Source organism: Muntiacus reevesi, chromosome 1 (assembly GCF_963930625.1).
Source record: "Muntiacus reevesi chromosome 1, mMunRee1.1, whole genome shotgun sequence".
Classification (NCBI taxonomy): domain Eukaryota; kingdom Metazoa; phylum Chordata; class Mammalia; order Artiodactyla; family Cervidae; genus Muntiacus; species Muntiacus reevesi.
This window is the reverse complement of record NC_089249.1, coordinates 62,806,729-62,824,627: the sequence shown is the minus strand read 5'-3', so window position 1 is coordinate 62,824,627 and position 17,899 is coordinate 62,806,729. Positions and strand designations below refer to the sequence as shown.

The following is a 17,899-nucleotide window of genomic DNA, read 5'->3' as shown; positions in this document are numbered from 1 at the left end:
ATGCTCCGTGCCCCGCGCCCCGGTCCCCACGCCAGCCGCGGCCGCGTCTCGGACTGCAGCCCGCTCCCGGAGCGCCGACCAGGTGCCCTCAACCGTGGCCCGTGGGACCCCACACCCCCGGCGCCCCCCGCGCGCCGCCGCGCCCGGAGCTGCGCTCAGGGCCGCGCCCGGAGCCGCCCCCACCGCCGCCCCCCGCCGCCCCGCCGCCCGCGAATCCCCACGCCCCGCGCCGGCCGCCGCGCCCCGCCTGCGAGGCCCCGCCGCCCGCGGCCCGAGGCTGCACAATGCGCCGCGCCGCCGGCGTCTGTCGCCCAGGGCAACCGCAGGACGCGAGACCGCGCGACGGGGGGCGCGGGCGCGCGGGCCGGCCCGGGTGAGCACCGAGCCCGCCTCCCTCCGAACCTGGAGCCTGGGCCCGCGCTCTGCCCCCGCCCCGCCCCCGGGATTCCAGGCCACTCCCGCGCAGCCCCAGACCTAGCCTTCCCTCGGAACTCCAGGCCCGCCCAGCCCTCCACCTCTGAATCTGAAACCTGCGTCCCCCCAACCCAAGCCGGCCCCCCACCCCCAGACACCCCCCGCCACCGCAGCCCTGCCCTTCAACCCGACACCCCCCAGACTCCCCTTTGATCCCAGCCCTGCCCCCGAAACCCAGACTCCCCCAACCCTGGACCCCCCACCCCCAGACTCCCCCCTCCACCGCAGCCCTGCCAGCCCAACCCCAGACACCCCCCAGACTCCCCTTCCATCCCAGCCCTGCCCCCGAAACCCAGACTCCCCCAACCCTGGACCCCCCACCCCCAGACTCCCCCCTCCACCGCAGCCCTGCCAGCCCAACCCCAGAGTCCCCTCTCCACTCCAGACTCCCCTTCCTCCCCTCCCCCATCTGTGCTCCCCGCTTCCAGCCTGGCTTATACCCCTTTGCAGGGGCCCAGGTGGCCGAGGTGCCCGAGGCCAAGGTCGAAGCAGGGATGGAGCCAGGTGAACCGAACAGGCTGCCATCAGAGCCCACGTCGTCAGAAGGGGAGCGCAGAGCAGAATCTAGTCAGTATTGTCCTCTGCCCGTCCCCCTGGGTTTTCTGAAAGTGACTGTCAAGTTCAGGCTCTGGATGCCTCTATCTGTTCTATTGATCTACCTGCCTATCCTAACGTCAAACCACCTGCTTTAATTTCAGTAGCCTCATAGGAAGTCACTGTTTTTCTGTTTTTTTCTTCAAGATGTGTGCAGGGTTTCTTGGACTTTAGCATTTTTAGAATCAATTGTTAATTTACCCCTCCCCCAACACACACACACACACACACACACACACACACACACACACACACGTCCTGCTGTGTGATTCCACTGAATACATAGATCAGCTGGGAAGAGAATTAATATCTTACTATTCACTGTCCTGATCGTGAACATCAGCTCTTCCAATCTTGTCGGCAAGGTTCCCACTTTTAGTTACAAGTGTGTACCACCTCTTTGTTAGAATCATTCCCAGAAAGTCCATGCTTAACATTACCGTGGATGGCATTTTTGAGTTCCATTTTCTAATTGTCTGTAATGTATACAAATACAGTTGAATTCATTTTCCTGCCTTGGTGGTTGGTGACCTTAGTAAATATACTTACTAATTGTAACAATTAAATGTGTTACATACACAGTCATTACCTGCAGATCTTTTCAGTCTTTATACCTCTTATTTCCTTTTCTTGCATTATTGCATGGGCTAGCACTTTGAGTATAATGTTGAGTAGATGTGATATAGTGGACATCTTTTTTTGTTTCTAAACTCCAGAGGAGAGTGTTCAGTGTTTAACCATGAAGTATGGTGTTGCTATAAGTTTTTTTAAAAACAAAACAAAACAAAAAGCCATGATTTACTTTTTCACATTTCTTTAGCTGTCAAATTTTCTTTGGCAAATTTATTCAAAATACTAATTTTCATTTTAGAACTGAATTTATATTTATATAACAGAAATCCTAAATGGATCCAGGTTCACCAGGATACCTTCCTCTAAGCCCCATTGGTTAATATTTCCCCTTTAAAATGTACAAGTAGTATGTTTTAAGTGGTCATTCACAAAAATTATGAGTTAAACACCCATGAATTCTTGCTTCTATAAGTTTGAAATGAAGTTCCCTTTTATTCCTGGTTTACTGAGAGTTTTAAAATGAACAGTTATTGCATTTTATCATGTTTTCTTCTACATATTTTTATTTACTGTATCAATGGACTATGTTATGGATTTTCAAACATTAGCAACCTTTGTATTTTTAGAACTCTAATCATAGTTTCGTGTTCTGACACTGTGATGGGCCATGTTTTCACTGCCGCACAGTTCTCATCATTTCCACCTGATTTCTCCTTTGAGCCATGCTTTATTTTAAAAGTGTGCTACTTAATTTTTTGGGCTCCATAATCACTGCAGATGGTGACTGCAGCCATGAAATTAAAAGACGCTTGCTCCTTGCGAGAAAAGCTATGACCAACATAGATAGCATATTAAAAAGCAGAGACATTACTTTGCTGACAAAGGTCTGTCTAGTCAAGGCTATGGTTTATCCAGTGGTCATATATGGATGTGAGAGTTGGACCATAAAGAATGAGGAGCTCTGAAGAACTGATGCTTTTGAACTGTGGTATTAGAGAAGGCCCTTGAGAGTCCCTTGGACTGCAAGGAGATACAACCAGTTCATCCTAAAGGAAGTCAGCCCTGGATAGTCACTGGAAGGACTGATGCTGAAGCTGAAACTCCAATACTTTGGCCACGTGATGTGAAGAGCTGACTCATTGGAAAAGACCCTGATGTTGGGAAAGATTGAGGGCAGGAGGAGGAGGGGACAACAGAGGATGAGATGGTTGGATGGCATCACCGACTCAGTGGACATGAGTTTGAGCAAGCTCCGGGAGGTGGTAATGGACAGGGAAGCCTGGCATGCTGTGGTCCGTGGGGTCGCACAGTTGGACATGACTGAGCGACTGAACTGAATGGAACTGAATTTTTAAACGTTTAGAAAAATTTCTAGTTACCATTTTGTTATTAATTTCTAGTTTCCTTCACTGGTAAAACATTTAATCTCTTTCATTTTGATCCACTGAAGTTTGCAGAGACCCTGTGGCCCAGTGTGTGATCTATATTGGAAGAGGTGTGTGAAGAGAAAGTGTGTCCTCAGCTGTGGATTTGATTTCTGGATGTCACTTAGGGCTGATTGATGTAAATCTGCTGTATTTTACTGACTCTTTGTTTATGCGTTCCTTTTCTGAGCAAGTGCTAAGTCACTTCAGTCCTGTCTGAGCCTTTTCACGCCCATGAGCTGTAGCCCACCAGGCTCCTCTGTCCATGGGATCCTCCAGGCAAGAATGCTGGAGTGGGTGGCCACGCCTTCCTCCAGGCGACCTTCCTGACCCAGGGATGGAACTCATGTCTTTTGTCTCCTGCGTTGGCAAGTGGGTTTTTTACTCCTAGCGCCACCCAGGCAGCCCTTCCTTTCCTGAGACAAATGGTTCATTGAAGTATCTCAATATGAATTTGGATTGTCTATGTCTTTTGTTTTGTAATCTCTGTCCACTTGTGTTTTTATATATTTGAAGCTATATTATTAAGTATATAGACATTTGGAATTTTATGAAATGTCTCTGAGGGCCGCCTGCCGTGGGGGGCTGGACACAGGGATCAGACTGGTATCTCCTGAGTGTGAACGTAACCGGTTTGGTCTTGCCTTTACCTTCATGTCTGTTTTCCTTTTGCAGAATTAAAACGAGGCGTTTCCCAAGACTTGGTTTCTTCCCCCAAATTAGACAGATTCAAAATAGCAAAACAACTAACGGACAAGGCAATCAAGGTAAATGCTCTCTGGGGCTCCATGGGGAGGGGTTCTTTTTAAGAATGGAATTCATCTTGGAGTTTGTAGAGGGAGTCCGTAGCCTGTGACATGCCCGCCGCTGAGGTGTGCCCCCAGTCCTGGCCCTGGTGTGAGGCTTGTGCCAGAGTCACGGTGCATTAGACCTTTACTTCTGAACTAAGTGGTGCTTCTGAAATGCAGAAGGTGCAGACACTACACGGTAAAAACCTCTCCTACAACCACCTGGCCAGCGTGTCCCCATTGTTTGGCTGCAGCTGTGGACACATGTCTCAGACAAGGGACAAACTCCCACATCGCCCTCCCACCCTCAGCCCAGGCCCCCGAGTGACGTGGTGAGGACGCTTGTGTGTGCGAGGAGTTCTGGTGCTCGTAAGGGGCCCCGGGACACCCACCACGTCCCCAAGGCAGGGGCCCAGCCAGAACGGGCGCCTTCGGGGGGAATAAGGAAGGGCAGGCGTTCTTCAGATGGTCCACAGCTTCCACTCTGAGAACGTGACTCTCATCCTTACTGTGCGTCACCTTGCTCAGGCCAGGATGGCGGGGAAGCCCGAGAAACCCCACACACAGTGACGTGTGGAGATGCGCTCAGCCCTAACGTCCTTCTGAAGCGCAGCGCGCAGCTGGGAGTGCGGGGGTGGTAAGCACACAGCGGGGACTGCGATGGGCTGGATGCACCTGCAGAGAAGCACAGCCCAGGAGACACGCGGAGTCTGCATCGACCCACACAGCCATAGCAGAGCATGGCCGCCCTCGCGGAAGCCGCCTCCCGCCCTAGTTATTCCCAAATCCTGGCAAACACGGATGAACCTTTTGTGGTTCCTATCACTGTCCTTTCTGGGGTTTCCTATAAATCGAATTTAACCTTTACATTTAACTTCAGATTTTCTTTTGAGACCTTAAAACATAGAAATGTTTAGGGCTACAAATATCCCTCTAAGTACTGCTTTAGTTGCATTTCAGTAGATTTCATTTTGTAGTATTTTTGATGAGATCCAGTTCAAAGTATTTAACGATTCATACTATTTTCATTGATAGTGGGTTACTTAAAAGTATAGTTCTTAATTTCTAGCTGAGTAGATTATTAAAATCCTAAAAGATGATGCTGTTAAAGTGCTGCATTCATTGCATCAGCAAATTTGGAAAACTCAGAAGTGGCCACAGGAGTGGTAAATGTCAGTTTTCATTCCAGTTCCAAAGAAGGGCAATGCCAAAGAATGTTCAAACTACTCGACAGTTGCGCTCATTTCACATGCTAGCAAGGTTATGCTCAAAATCCTTCCAACTAGGCTTCAGCAATACGTGAACTGAGAACTTCCAGATGTACAAGCTGGGTTTAGAAAAGGTAGAGGAACCAGAGATCAAATTTCCAATATTTGCTGGATCAGAGAGAAAGCAAGGAAATTCCAGAAAAACATTTGCTTCTGCTTCATTGACTATGCTAAGCCTCTGACTGTGTGACTCACAGCAAACTGTGAAAAATTATTAAAGAGAAGGGAATACCAGACCACCTTAAGACCACCTTACCTGCCTCATGAGAAAAGTGTATGCAGGTCAAGAAGCAGAAGTTAGAACTGGATGTGAGACAATGGACTGATTCAAAATTGAGAAAGAGTACGCCAAGGCTGTATGTTGTCACTCTACTTACTTAACTTACATGCAGAGTACATCATGCAAAATGCCTGACTGGATGAATCACAAGCTGGAATCAAGGTTGCTGGGAGAAATATCAATAGCCTCAGATATGCAGATGACACCACCCTTATGGCCGAAAGCAAAGAGGAACTGAAGAGCCTCTTTATGAAAGTGAAAGAGGAGAGTGAAAAAGGTGGCTGAAACCTCGACATTCAGAAAACGAAGATCATGGCATCCAGTTCCATCACTTCATGGCAAATAGATGGGGAAACAATGAAAACAGTGAGAGACTGTTTTCTTGGGCTCCAATATCAGTGCAGATGGTGACTGCAGCCATGAAATGAAAAGACACTTGCTCCTTGGAAGGAAAGCTATGACAAACCTAGACAGTATTTTAAAAAGCAGAGACATTACTTTGCCGACAAAGGTCCATATAGTCAAAGCTACAGTTTTTCCAGTACTCATGTACAGATGTGAGAGTTGGACCATAAAGAAGGCTGAGAGCCAAAGAACTGATGCTTTTGAAGAAGACTTTGACAGCATGGAGATCAAACCAGCCAGTCCTAAAGGAAATCAGTCCTGAATATTTATTGGAAAGACTGATGCTGAAGATGAATACTTTGGCCACCTGATGTGAAGAACTGACTCATTGGATAAGACCCTGATGCTGGGAATGATTGAAGGCAAAAGAAGAAGGGGAAAACAGAAGATGAGATGATTACATAACATCACTGACTCAACGGACATGAATTTGAGCAAGCTCTGGGAGATAGTGGCGGACAGAGGAGCCTGGCATGCTACAGTCCTTGGGGTCGCAGAGTCGGACACAGCTAAGCAGTCAACTGGACAACAGTAAAAAAGGTTGTTTCTGGTTATTTTGTTACTGATTGCTGGCTTGATTAATTGTGGTTGAGAATGTAATTGGTATAATATATTTCCGTTGAAATGTATTCAGACCTGCTTTCTGCCTAGCGTTTTGTTAATTTATACAGATGTTGATGTAGAGTGCGCTATTCAGTCATCAAGGAAGAGGTTTTCATTTGAGTTCTTCAAGTCCTCTAGACTTGAGGGGTTTGTTTTTGTTTTTTCAGGGGTTTGTTTTTGTCCCTGTGTTCTTTAATTTACTGAGAGAAGCATGCTAAATTTCCTAGTGTAATTGCAGATTTGCCTACTTTGTGTTCCTCCCAGTTTTCGCTGTGTATAATTTATAGCTCTGTTAATGGGTGCAGACGAATGTATTCTGACAAGCTGAATGTCTGCTTCGCATTGTACGAAGCTTTTCTTTACTTTAGTGATGTACATTCGTCGCAGAGGTTATTCTATCTCATACTTGGATCATTTTATTCTCTACCTATCTGTAGGCGTGTGCTTTTGATTTTCTCTTGTGGACAGCATAGATTGAGATAAGAAAAAGATGTAGTCTGGCACTTCTTACCTTTTAACTGGAGCATTTTGTGTATTCGTCCGTAATTAAACTGCTGGCGTATTCCCGTGGGGTTTCATTCATTTGGTTTCTGCTCGCTTTTCCTCTCCTCTCATGCCTCCTTGTGGACTGATTACTTTTGAAATCCCGTCTTCCCTCTTGTGTTAGAAGTCTGGGACCCCCTGTCGCCCTTTTGTAGTTCCCTTATGTTTTGTGCTCTGCTGGCTTATTACAGTTAAGCCAGTTTTCTGGTCGTTCAGTCTGACCCTAGATCAGCAGAGAACCTGGGGGTGTGGGCAGGAGGTCTTGCTGGAGCTGTGGGCGCTGACCTGCCGTCACCCCACGCCCTTCCTCGCCGCAGCCCCTTGCCCTGCGGCGGGTGAGGCCCGGCTCCGGACCCGTGATCTGAGCAGAAGGAGGCCCAGCGGTCCCCCGAGGGGGCTGGAACTGGGCTGCCAGCGTCTGGCCACAGGCCCACACGTCCTTGGCAGGTGGTCCTGACCCTCCCGCCGCTGCTGTGTGAGACCACCGTGGCCTTAGCTGCTTAGATACAGCCCCGTGCTATCTCCCGGCTCCTGTGAGTCAGGGTGCAGGCCGGGCCCTCTGCTCCGCGTCTGTCGAGGCACCGAGCCGGGGGGTCGCCTCTAGAGGCCCACGGTGGGAGGACCCTCCTGGGAGCTCTGTGGGCTTGTCGGCAGGATCGATTTCCATGAGACTGTAGGGTGTGTGGCGCCGTCTCCAGAGGCAGCAGCGGGCAGAGACAGTACCTGCCCGTCTTGTTTCAGACCCTCTTCTCAGGGGCACACCTGATTAGGCCAGGCCCGCCCAGGGCCCCCTGCCTTTCCGAGTCTGGCCAGGGACCCCGTGAGTGAGCTGCCTCCCCTCCTGCCCCGTCCTGCTCTCACAAGCTCACGAGGCCCTAAGCTCACTGCTGCCCACGGCCCTGCTCGTGTCCATGTGTGTCCTCGGCAGCGTGGGCCCTGGGCCCCGCGTGGCCGTGCCTGTCCTCGCTCGACTGTCTGCTGGGAAGCAGAGGGTTGTCTGCCCCTGCCCTCTGCCTGGCCCCTGGCAACTGGCTCATCCCCACAGCAGTGGGCGGGGTCCCGGTCCCTGGTGCGGCCCCGGGTGGGGGCGCTGCCCCTCTGGCCCCTCCCGGGCATCTGAGTGCCCCCCACCCCTCCTCAAACCTCAAGCACCTCCTGCTTCCCAGATGCGCGGGCTGGTCACATTTGTACGGGAAAGTAGCGCACAGGTCCTGGGCCGCCCCCGAGGCCCGCCCTTCAGACCTCGACCTGCCCCGAGCTGAGGTCTGAGCCTCCAGAAGCCCCAAGGTCCTGGCTGTGCCTCCTCTGGCTGAGTGTGAGCGAGGCCTGTGCGTGCAAAGCCCCCACGCCCGGGGCGGTGGGCACACAGCAGAGGTGGGCCTGCCCGCGGGCTGCCTGGCCGGGGGCTGCCTGCCCGGGGGCTGCCCTGACTCTCAGAGTGGAACGGAGCACTTCCCGCCGGGACCGTCCCTCACCCTGACTGCAGACTGTCTTACAGAGACAGTTAACTCATTTTCCGTTCTTTAATTTCAAATACACTTGCAATTTGAGGAAAAGAAGATCTTCTCCATCTACGGACACTACCCAGTGATCCGGACCGCCCTGCGGAGGAAGGGCTGGGTGGAAAAGAAGTTCCACTTTCTGACCAAGTTCATGCCGAGCGTTGACGGCGACGGGGAAGGGGTGCCGGGTAGAGTATCGACGTGTGTGTTCTGCGTGAAACGTGTGTGCCTGTCACGGAGACCCAGAGTGTGTGGGTTCCACGCGGAGCAGCGGGCCCTGCCCTGTGGCCTCCCGGGCCAGGGGCTCGCCGCTCGGCCCCGCCCCAGGCGTCCAGGCGTCGACGAGCCCCTTCAAGCCCTGGTTCTGGTCACTTCCACGTGTGTCCCCATCCACGTCCAGGCATCCCCGTGCCTGGACGTTGTCCACTGTCCGTCGGCGGCCGGGCCTGGAAGTCCCTCTTCGGGCCCAGCTCCCTCCCGGCCCCCGCTTGGCCCCCTGCCGTGCTTCCTCCGCCCGCCCCTGCCCACCCAGTCCTCCCTGACCCCAGCCAGGCCTGCCCCCTCCCCACGGAGGCTGAGCCCTCTTGGCTCCAGGGTCTCCGCTCGGCCTGCAGGCAGTTGTTGGACCCCACTTGTTCCGCAGTTCATGGCCCAGGTCGGTTCAGTGGACGCTCGGGGGGCACCATGGCCCAAGCCCAACTTAGCCGTGCTCCTCACGGGACCTGAGGGGGCACTGCTCCGCTCTGGCCCCGTGGTGGGCCCGGCAGTGGTCAATGACTTGCTGATTGCTTGTATGTTGTGTTTGCAGACAACAAACATGTTGAAGGCAAAGATAATCAAGATGTGGCTTTAGAGAAAGCAGATGACATCCACGATGTGATGGTAGGTTCCCGTGGGCTCCTGGGGCGCCTCGGCCAGACGTTTACCTCCTCCTCTGTGCTGCACCCTGGGAGGTGAGGGCGGCAGCAAAGCGACAGTCACACCCAGCTTTGAGGACGTCCCTTCGTCCATGTGCCCTGTGTGTCCACCTGGGCCTCCCCGTGGGCCCCGCGTCCGTGCACCCGTGTGAGCAGACGAGCTGAGTCTGCCGTCTCTGGAGACCCCGTGGGACGGGGTTGCACAGCCCCCAGGCAGTGGTGGTGGAGGTGCTGTTTGCTGCATGCGGTCCACCCCAGCTGGAGCGAGCCCCCCAGGGCTGGGCTCCCAGGCCTCAATGCTGGCTGGGCGGCAGGTCAGCCGTCACGGGCTGGGCAGAGCTGGCGATGACAGGGAGGCAGTTGCGTGGGGTTGTGGGAGGCTGCCGGCAGGTAACGGAGGGTCACTGAGACTCAAAGGGAGAAAAGAAAGTTAAAACCAGGCCAGAAAGCGTCCACTGTGAGGAGAATGGGATGCATTGACCACACTGACGTGCAGAGCTCCTGGCCCCCGGAAGACCCTGTGAAGAGAACAAACACCAGCTGCTCGGGGAGAAATTTGCAGGGCGTGAGACTGCACAGATCTCCTGCTCAGAGTATGTGAAACGCCCGCACACCCAGAGAGGATGTTGATCGAATGGAAAACGGGCAAGGGCCTCACAGGCCAGTGGGCGCATCATGCCTATTCCCTGTGCGGATCCCTTTCTGCAAAAGTCAACCATGAGGCTGGGGAGGCACCGTGGGTCGGGGGTGCGGGTAGCCTGGGGAGCAGGGGTGTTAGCACTGGACCGGAGGCCAGGCCTCCCCCGGGCGCCTGGGTGGCCCACGCGCGCTCTACACATCCGTCTGCGACGCTTCATCAGCCCTGTGACAGATAAGACTTACTTGGGGAAGTGGCTGCAGGAGCTGACAGCAGGAGGAAGGGCCAAGGCCTTGAGCCCAAGTCCAGGGACCCGGGTCGGGTGAGCTTGGGAGGTGGCGTTGGCAGCCTGGGCCCAGCAGCCCCCTCTTCCCTGTGGCCCCCGGCCCGCCCCCGGCAGCAGCGCTGTGTGATGGTATGCGGGAGGAGCCGTCCTGCCGGAACATGGGGCTCGAGGCGGGCTGACTCGAGCCACAGGCATCAGGTGGTCCTGACATGCTGTCTGCGGGCGTGACCCAAAGGGTCTTCTCCAAGGTGTCCGGGTCATCTCCAGGGGCAGGATCATGGAGAATCTTTTCCCTTCCTCATATCTCTTTATTTGGTTAGAATTTTTGACCAAGCACAAGAGCACAGACACCAAGGACTCCCAGTCTTGCTTCAGCCGTGGTCCAGGGCCCCTGCACTCTGAAGGCTCGGGGCAGCAGAGGAGCCCGCGTCCTGGCGGCCGGGGAGGGGGCTCTCCAGGGGCTGCAGCCAGCGTGTCCCAGAGCGAGCACCTGCGAGGCGGGCAGCTCAGACCCCGCTTGGTGCCCCTGCCGCCCGGAGTCCAAGCCCCCCACCCCCTCGCATGGGAAGCCCTGTGTGGTCACAGCGGCTCCCACACGGGCCAGCGGGAGGCCCTCAAGGAACATGCGAGGCTGCCGTCAGGATGGGAAATCACACGCTCTTCTTAGCCTAAGCCCCGAACCCTTCACCCTGGGCCTGCCTCACCCTTAGAGATGTGAGCCTCAGATGCTGGGTACTGAGAAAGGTTTCTTCTTGCCAGTCCAGGTTGGTAAAAAATGAAACACCCTACTTCCTCTGGACAATCAAAAGGGATGTCATCGACTATCACAGCCTGAGCTGTGACCAGGTGCTGAACCACTATGGGAAGACCGCGTCCTTCACCACCAAGGTGAGTGGGGGCCTGGGCGGGCAGGCAGGCGGGCAGCACCCTGCCTCCTTAAATGCCAGCGCCTCTGGAGCTGCACAACCCCATGGGGGGCCGGTCACCTCAGCTCTCCTCCCAGGACTGGAGGCTCCTGGCCTGGCCAGAGGCCGCCTGGCATCAGTGTCCAGAGACGCTTGGCACTGCTTCCCACAAACATCCCCAGAGCCTCTGTGCCCCCCACTGTGTCCCTGGGTGGGCCCAAGGCCACAGAATCACTGTCCTCTGGGCTGCAGGGCAAGCCCCAGACAGGGCCAGTGACTGCTCTCCCCACAGCCTGGCCTGGGCCCTGGGCCCTGGAGTGGCTCTGGGTCGGTGGGGTGGCGGGGTGGGCCACCCCCACCTGTGCTGTGACTTCCAGCTGTTGGGAGCACTGCCATGCCACCCACTTCTCACCCTCACCCCCTTTCAGCCACCAGCCACCCCAGGCAGCCATTCCCCGCTTACCCTGAAGGCTGAGGCTGGGGTGGGGCCAGCCAGGACGGACAGGCCTGCACATGCCCCTCGGTAGAAGGGGTTTCCCAGGCAGCAGGGGGACCGTCCCCTCAACAGTCAGAGATGACACGGGGGACGGGACGACCGCGGGGCGCCCCCCAGGCGTCCTCGCCAGGCCTCAGGCCGGTGGTGTGCTTCTGGGCTGGGGGCTGCCTGCAGGGGTGCAGTGGGCCCGGCTCTCTGCAGAGACCTCAGGCTGCAGATGGCCTCATGACTTCAGGGTGGGGGCCCGTTTCCCCAGATGGGCTGCCGGGCTGGGCTGGGCCTCCCTAACCAAGAGTGTGGCGTCAGGCGGGCGCACTGGGGGAGGGGGCCGCACTGTAGACCGGGCGCTTCCTTCTCTGCCCCTCCTGGCCTGAGGCTGAGCATGCAGGGAACGGGGGGCAGACACAGCACCCTCTGCCCTGGGCACCCCCAGACGGCCCTGTCCATCCTCGGGCCTGCCACAGCCGCCACTGACGATAGGGTGAGCCCAAGGCCCTGGCCAGCTCGCCGGGTGACCTGGGTGTTTGGCCAGTTGGCTGGGGGGTGGAGGGGCCAGGGGGCCAGGGAGGGTCTGCTTCCCGAAGTGCCCACTGAAGGCGGCGCCACCCGGCCAGGCCCCTGGGCTTTCAGACTGGCCGAGCGGGCCTGGCGCAGCCTGCGGGCCTAACGTGCCGCTGTCTCCGGAGATCGGGCTGTGTGTGAGCATGCGGAGCCTGCCGTGGTACGTCCAGGCCAACCCCGACACCTTCTTCCCGCGCTGCTACAGCCTCTGCACGGAGGGTGAGAAGCAGGAGTTCCTGGGTGAGTGGGGCCTGGAGGCCCGGGGCCTCTCTGTGGCCTGGCTCCCCGCCCGCAGGATGGGCCTCAGGGCCGGAGGTGGGGGGCCGGTTCCATCCCAACCCTCGGCGCTGTCTCTGGGCTGGGGATGAAGGCCGCTTCCTGGTTGGACCCGCCCAGGGGCACGGGAGAGAGGACAGGACGGGGCAGGCGGGGCAGGCGGGGGATCGCGCGAGGGTGCCCGTGTCTCCTGAGCACCCATCTATGGGCCGCGGAGATGCGGCCGCAGTCCAGCACACTGCCCTGCCCCCGGACCCCAGGCCTGGCCCCAGGAGCGAGTGGTCAGATGCAGGCCAGGCAGGGTCAGTGGGGGACCGTGGGCGGGGCCTTGCGAGAGCAGGTCTGGGCGGAGACCCAGGAGGGAGGCAGGCCGGGGGCTCCAGGTCGGGAACAGGCAGGGCGCCCACGGCCCTTGGGCTCAGGGCTATCCGTGCATCAAGACATCAGGACAGGAAGGGATGGAGGGGTGGCGAGGGACATTCCCCTTTTGGGTGTCTCCAGGGTGGCCGGAGCTGCTGGGGGGGCCTCTCCTGAGGTGTGGAAGGAGCAGGTTTGCATGAGAAAGTGCTGGGATATCTTATAGACCTCCGGGTGGTCTGTGCTCAGAAGCAGAGGTTTTGTGGCGAGCTCACCAGGAGCGCTGTTGGAGGCGTTAGTCTGGAGTCGGGGTGGGGAACAGGCCCGCCTCCCGGCCGCGGCTGTCCCTGAATGGTGACTGGCGCCCAGAGCCAGCCCTGGGCCCAAGCTTGAGTTTGGGGGACCCTGAGCCACCTTCGTGCTGAGTGGGGGCCGCAGGACCCCCGGCCACTTGCACTTAGAGCTGTGGACCCAGCTTCCAGGGAGGCCCCTCCAGTGAGGGGGAGAGTGCCGCTGCTGTCCGCAGAGGGCGCTTCTGGAAGGATCCGTCTGTGCAGAGCTGAGGACGCTGGGCAGGCAGAGGTGGTGAGGGTGTCCCCGGACCACAGGCCGGGTGGCGCAGGAGAGGGGGTGCCCGATTCTGCCTCTGGGTCTATGGGCAGGTGGATCCGTGGCCGCGGGGGAGGTCCCGGCTGTGAGTCTGGTCTGCAGAGGCGGGAGGACGAGGTAGGGACGGACGGTGTGGGCAAGGGGGCAGTGGGGAGCGCCTGGTTCCCCAGAGGGCCGCGAGGCAGGAGCAAGGCCCCGCATGCCCGGCAGGGGCAGGACGTCCGGGCTGAGCGTGGCTGGCGCTGGCCGAGGGCCCGTCCCCAGCGCAGGCAGAGGGGGCGAGGCCTTGTGTCCTTGCAGATGACTTCCGGCACACGGTGGCCTCCAGCATCCTGAAGTGGGTGGTCAGCCAGCAGAGCAGCAGGAGCAAGCCGAGGAGCAGGCGGGAGGAGGCCCGCGAGAGCACCGCCAGCAGCAGGAAAGGTGTGCGGGCGGCGCCTACGGAGGGGCCGAGGGCGGGGCTCCCGGGACAAGGCTGTGGCTCTGCCCTGCCCCCAGGCTCCTCCAGCAGAATCCGATGGGAATGGCACTCCCGGGTCACGTCGGAGATGTGGCCCACTGTGGGATTAGGCCTACAAAACTCAAATAAGTCTTTTTTGGTTGTTATTCACTTGAATAGAATAGTTTTAGGTTCACAGCAAGATGGGAGCAGATAGTACAGAGATGTCCCATGTACCCTCTGCCCCTGCCACCCCACTATCAACATCCCCCCAGACAGTACATTCGTTGTAACTGATGAACCCACACTGACACGTCATCATCAGAGTCCACAGTCTACGCCAGGGCTTCCTCTTGGTTTGGACAAATGTACTATGACATGTATCCACCAATATGGCATTGTTCAGAGCAGTTTCACTGCCCTAAAAATCTGCTCAGTGGTAAAGAATCTGCCTGCCAACGCAGGAGACGTGGGTTCCATGCCTGGGTCAGGAAGATCCTCTGAAGAAGGAATGGTAACCCACTCCAGTATTCTTGCCTGGGAAATCCCATGGACAGAGGCCTGGACACAACAGTCCACGGGGTTGCAAAGAGTTAGACACGAATGAGCAACTAAACAACAATAAAAGTCCTCCACGGTCAGCCTGTTCATTCCTTCTTCACCCCTGACACCTGATTCCTTTATTGTTGCCACAGCTCTGCATTTTCCAAAATGTCACGGAGTTGGAATCATAAACTACATGTGATTCAGTCCTCTCTCACTTACTAGCATGCGTTTAAGGTTCCTCCGCATCTTTTCATGACCCAGGAGCTCATTTCTCTTCAGCGCTGAGTAACATTCATTCCCAGTTTGGATGGACAGTTTGTTCATTGAGTCATCTCCTGATGACTTGGGCCTCCACGGGCACCTGGGTTGCTTCCGAGTCTTGGCAATTGGGATTAAAGCTGCATACAGAGTTTTGAGCAGCCATAAGTTTTCAACTCACTTGGTAAATACCAAGGAGCATGACTGCCGGATAACGTGGCAAGAGTGTGTTTTTTTTCGTTTGGTGAGAAACTGCCAAATTGTGCTCCAAAGTGGTCGCTGCCCCATTTTGCGTTCCCCCCTGCGACGATGCGAGTTCCTGTTGCTCCCTGTCCTCACCAGCATCTGGTGATGTCACTGTTCTGCATCGTGATCATTCTGATAGGTGTGTAGTGGTGTCTAATTGTTTTAATTTGCATTCCTCTGACAACATATGGTGGTGAACATCTTTCAATATACTTATTTATCATCTGTATATATTCTTTGGTGAGAAATTTTTTCAGCTTCCCTCCATTTTTAAATTGGGGTATTTGTTTTTCACTGAGGACCAAGTATGTGCTCAGAAGCAGAGGTTTTGTGACAAGCTCATCAGAAGTGTGGTTTCTTTTCCATCGAGGGGCTGAGAGTCCAGTTGGAGGGGGCGGGGCAGAGAGGGGTGGGAACAGCACAGTGGGAGGGCGGCTTCGAGAGGGGAAAGGCCACCTGCCCCGACCCAGGTGTGGCATCCAGGGTGACCACCCAGAGGTGTGGGACCCCTCACCATAAGGCCTTGAGGTGCAGACAGGTGGGGTGGCCTTTGCCAGCACCCCCGGGGTGCCACCCCATGGGGCAGTGACCCGGGCTCCACAGGGTGGGTGGTGGCCTGGGTTCCGTGGGGACAGGAGGAGGTCGAGGCTCCCCGTGCCTTGCTTGGGTTTCAGTTCCTGAGGGTGCAGGATCGAGGCTCATGGGCCTGTCGGGGCAGTGCGTGGACGTCGCGTGCAAGGTGTGCAAGGCCTACCTGGGACGACTGGAGCACGAGGACATTGACCTCACCGGGGACACGGCCAGGGACCTCACGGAGGACGAGTGGAACGACCTGACCCAGCAGTACTACTCGCTGATTCAGTAAGACACCCGTTGGCGGGCTCCGGGGTGATGTGAGAGTCACCCAGAGGGCACTGGGCGGACTTTAGGGGGGGTCTGGAGAGGCGTGTCCTCTGGGACATCTGGGATGCTTTTCTGGGAGTTGGGGTGCGCAGGCCCCAGTGGACTGATAAAATGACACCCCAGGGGCGCCTGTGGGCAGTGCTGCCTCCAGCACCTTCCACACCCTTCATGTCCTTGGCGTCGCTCATGCCTGCAGCAGCGTGGGGGCCCCTTCACGGCCAGGCTGCCCGCTCGGCTTGGGGGATCGGGACTAGTCAGCAGTTGTTAGGCCCAGGCCTCCTGACTCTCCACGACTTCCAATTGCCGCTCAATACCCGGGGCCCCACTGCTCAGGGGTGCGAGCTGTTTTAATGGCCGACAGAGGGGAGCTGGGGCAGAGGCAGGCCAGCTCCCTTGGGGAGCGGCTGTTGGCCAAGAGAACAAGGCAGGAAGCCACACCCTCGTTCTGGAGGGTCTGCTTGCCGCCCACACACACCGTCCTGGGTCATTTCTGTTGTTTTAGTCCTTTCCTTCTTTTGGATCAAGTATTTTCTTTCTCTTCTTTTCTACTGGCTATAAATACAGTACAGGGCATGCCATGTGCTAATGGTACTTGTCCAGCTGGGTGAAAGTGTGCGAGGCCACGGCTCCTTCGATTCCCAGCACCCCCACCATGTCGCTGTGGAACTGAAAACCCACAGTGTCATGCAGACGTGACTTCTGCCCAACACAAGACCTGTGAGATTTACCTGCCGCGTAGTGGGTGCCAAGTCCCGTCCTGGCCGCTGAACGTGGGGTGCTCCCCCCCGCCGCGCAGGGGCAGTCGGATGCCAGTTACCGCCAGGCTTAGACGGTTTCCAGACTGGTGCTGCAGCCCCACGGGCCAGCGGCAGCGCGTGTGCACGCGGACAGACCCGTCACGCTCTGCGGCTCCCTTCTGGTCGTCCCCTCGCGCTCTCAGGCTGCGCTTCTCTGATGCCTGGTGAGCCCAGGTTCACGTGCTTGTCCGCCTTTCGCATCTTTTCTCATGAAGTGCTTCTTCAAATCTTTTGATCGTTAAAGAGGAAGGAGTGAGTGCTCTGTTTATAAACCTGATTTGTTGCCTTTGTTGAAGATATGTACTAAGTGTACCTTTTCCTAGTGCGTGACCTGTCTTTTTACCTCTTAATGGTATTTTTTGACGAGGTCCAGTGTTAATTTTTCCCTGCAATGGTAATAAGGCCTTTAGAGTCCTGGTTAAGAAAACAGTGTCTACTCAAGATCATGAAGATGCTCCTTTATGATTTCTTCTATGTGCTTTGGGCTTCCCTGGTGGCTTAGATCGTAAAGAATCTGTCTGCAGTGCAGGAGACCCAGGTTTGATCCCTGAGTAGGGTGAATCCCCTGGAGAAGAGAATGGCTATCCACTCCATTATTCTTGCCTGGAGAATTCCATGGACAGAGGAGCCTGGCAGGCTTACAGTTCAGGGGGTCGCAAAGAGTTGGACACGACCGAGTGACTAACATTCAGTTCAGTTCAGTTGCTAAGTCATGTCTGACTCTTTGCAACCCCATGGACTGCAGCATGTCAGGCCTCCCTGTCCATCACCAACTCCTGGAGTTTACTCAAACTCATGTCCATTGAGTCAGTGATGCCATCCAACCATCTCATCCTCCGTCATCCCCTTCTCCTCCTGCCTTCAATCTTTCTCAGCATCAGGGTCTTTTCCAATGAGTCTGTTCTTCAAATCAGGTGGCCAAAGTTTTGGAGCTTCAGCTTCAGCATCAGTCCTTCCAGTGAATGTTCAGAACTGATTTCCTTTAGGATGGACTGGTTGGATCTCCTTGCAGTCCAAGGGACTCTCAAGAGTCTTCTCCAACACCACAGTTCAAAAGCATCAATTCTGTGGTGCTCAGCTTTCTTTATAGTCCAACTCTCACATTTATACATGACCACTGGAAAAACCATAGCCTTGACTAGACGGATCTTTGTTGTCACAGTAATGTTTCTGCTCTTTAATATGCTGTCTAGGTTGGTCATAGCTTTTCCT

At 55.9% G+C, this 17,899-nt stretch overlaps 2 protein-coding genes across 2 annotated transcripts in view; both read left to right on the top strand.

Annotated features, from left to right (window-relative positions):
- LOC136170914 (uncharacterized) lies at nucleotides 1-627 on the top strand. Its single transcript, XM_065939577.1, has one exon. It carries the CDS (start codon nucleotides 1-3, stop codon nucleotides 625-627), a length of 627 nt encoding a protein of 208 aa, XP_065795649.1.
- A 341-nt stretch (nucleotides 628-968) lies between these two features.
- TTLL8 (tubulin tyrosine ligase like 8) overlaps nucleotides 969-17,899 on the top strand; it is a 60,907-nt gene continuing 43,976 nt past the window's right edge. Inside the window, exons 1-8 of the mRNA XM_065939447.1 lie at nucleotides 969-1,041; nucleotides 3,741-3,832; nucleotides 8,504-8,642; nucleotides 9,263-9,336; nucleotides 11,054-11,182; nucleotides 12,382-12,496; nucleotides 13,799-13,921; nucleotides 15,662-15,848. Coding sequence (XP_065795519.1) covers nucleotides 969-1,041; nucleotides 3,741-3,832; nucleotides 8,504-8,642; nucleotides 9,263-9,336; nucleotides 11,054-11,182; nucleotides 12,382-12,496; nucleotides 13,799-13,921; nucleotides 15,662-15,848 — 932 coding nt within the window. The remainder of the gene's footprint in view (nucleotides 1,042-3,740; nucleotides 3,833-8,503; nucleotides 8,643-9,262; nucleotides 9,337-11,053; nucleotides 11,183-12,381; nucleotides 12,497-13,798; nucleotides 13,922-15,661; nucleotides 15,849-17,899) is intronic.

Excerpts from the sequence above, each read along its gene's own strand:
- LOC136170914 (XM_065939577.1), top strand. The coding sequence starts at position 1 with ATGCTCCGTGCCCCGCGCCCCGGTCCCCACGCCAGCCGCGGCCGCGTC.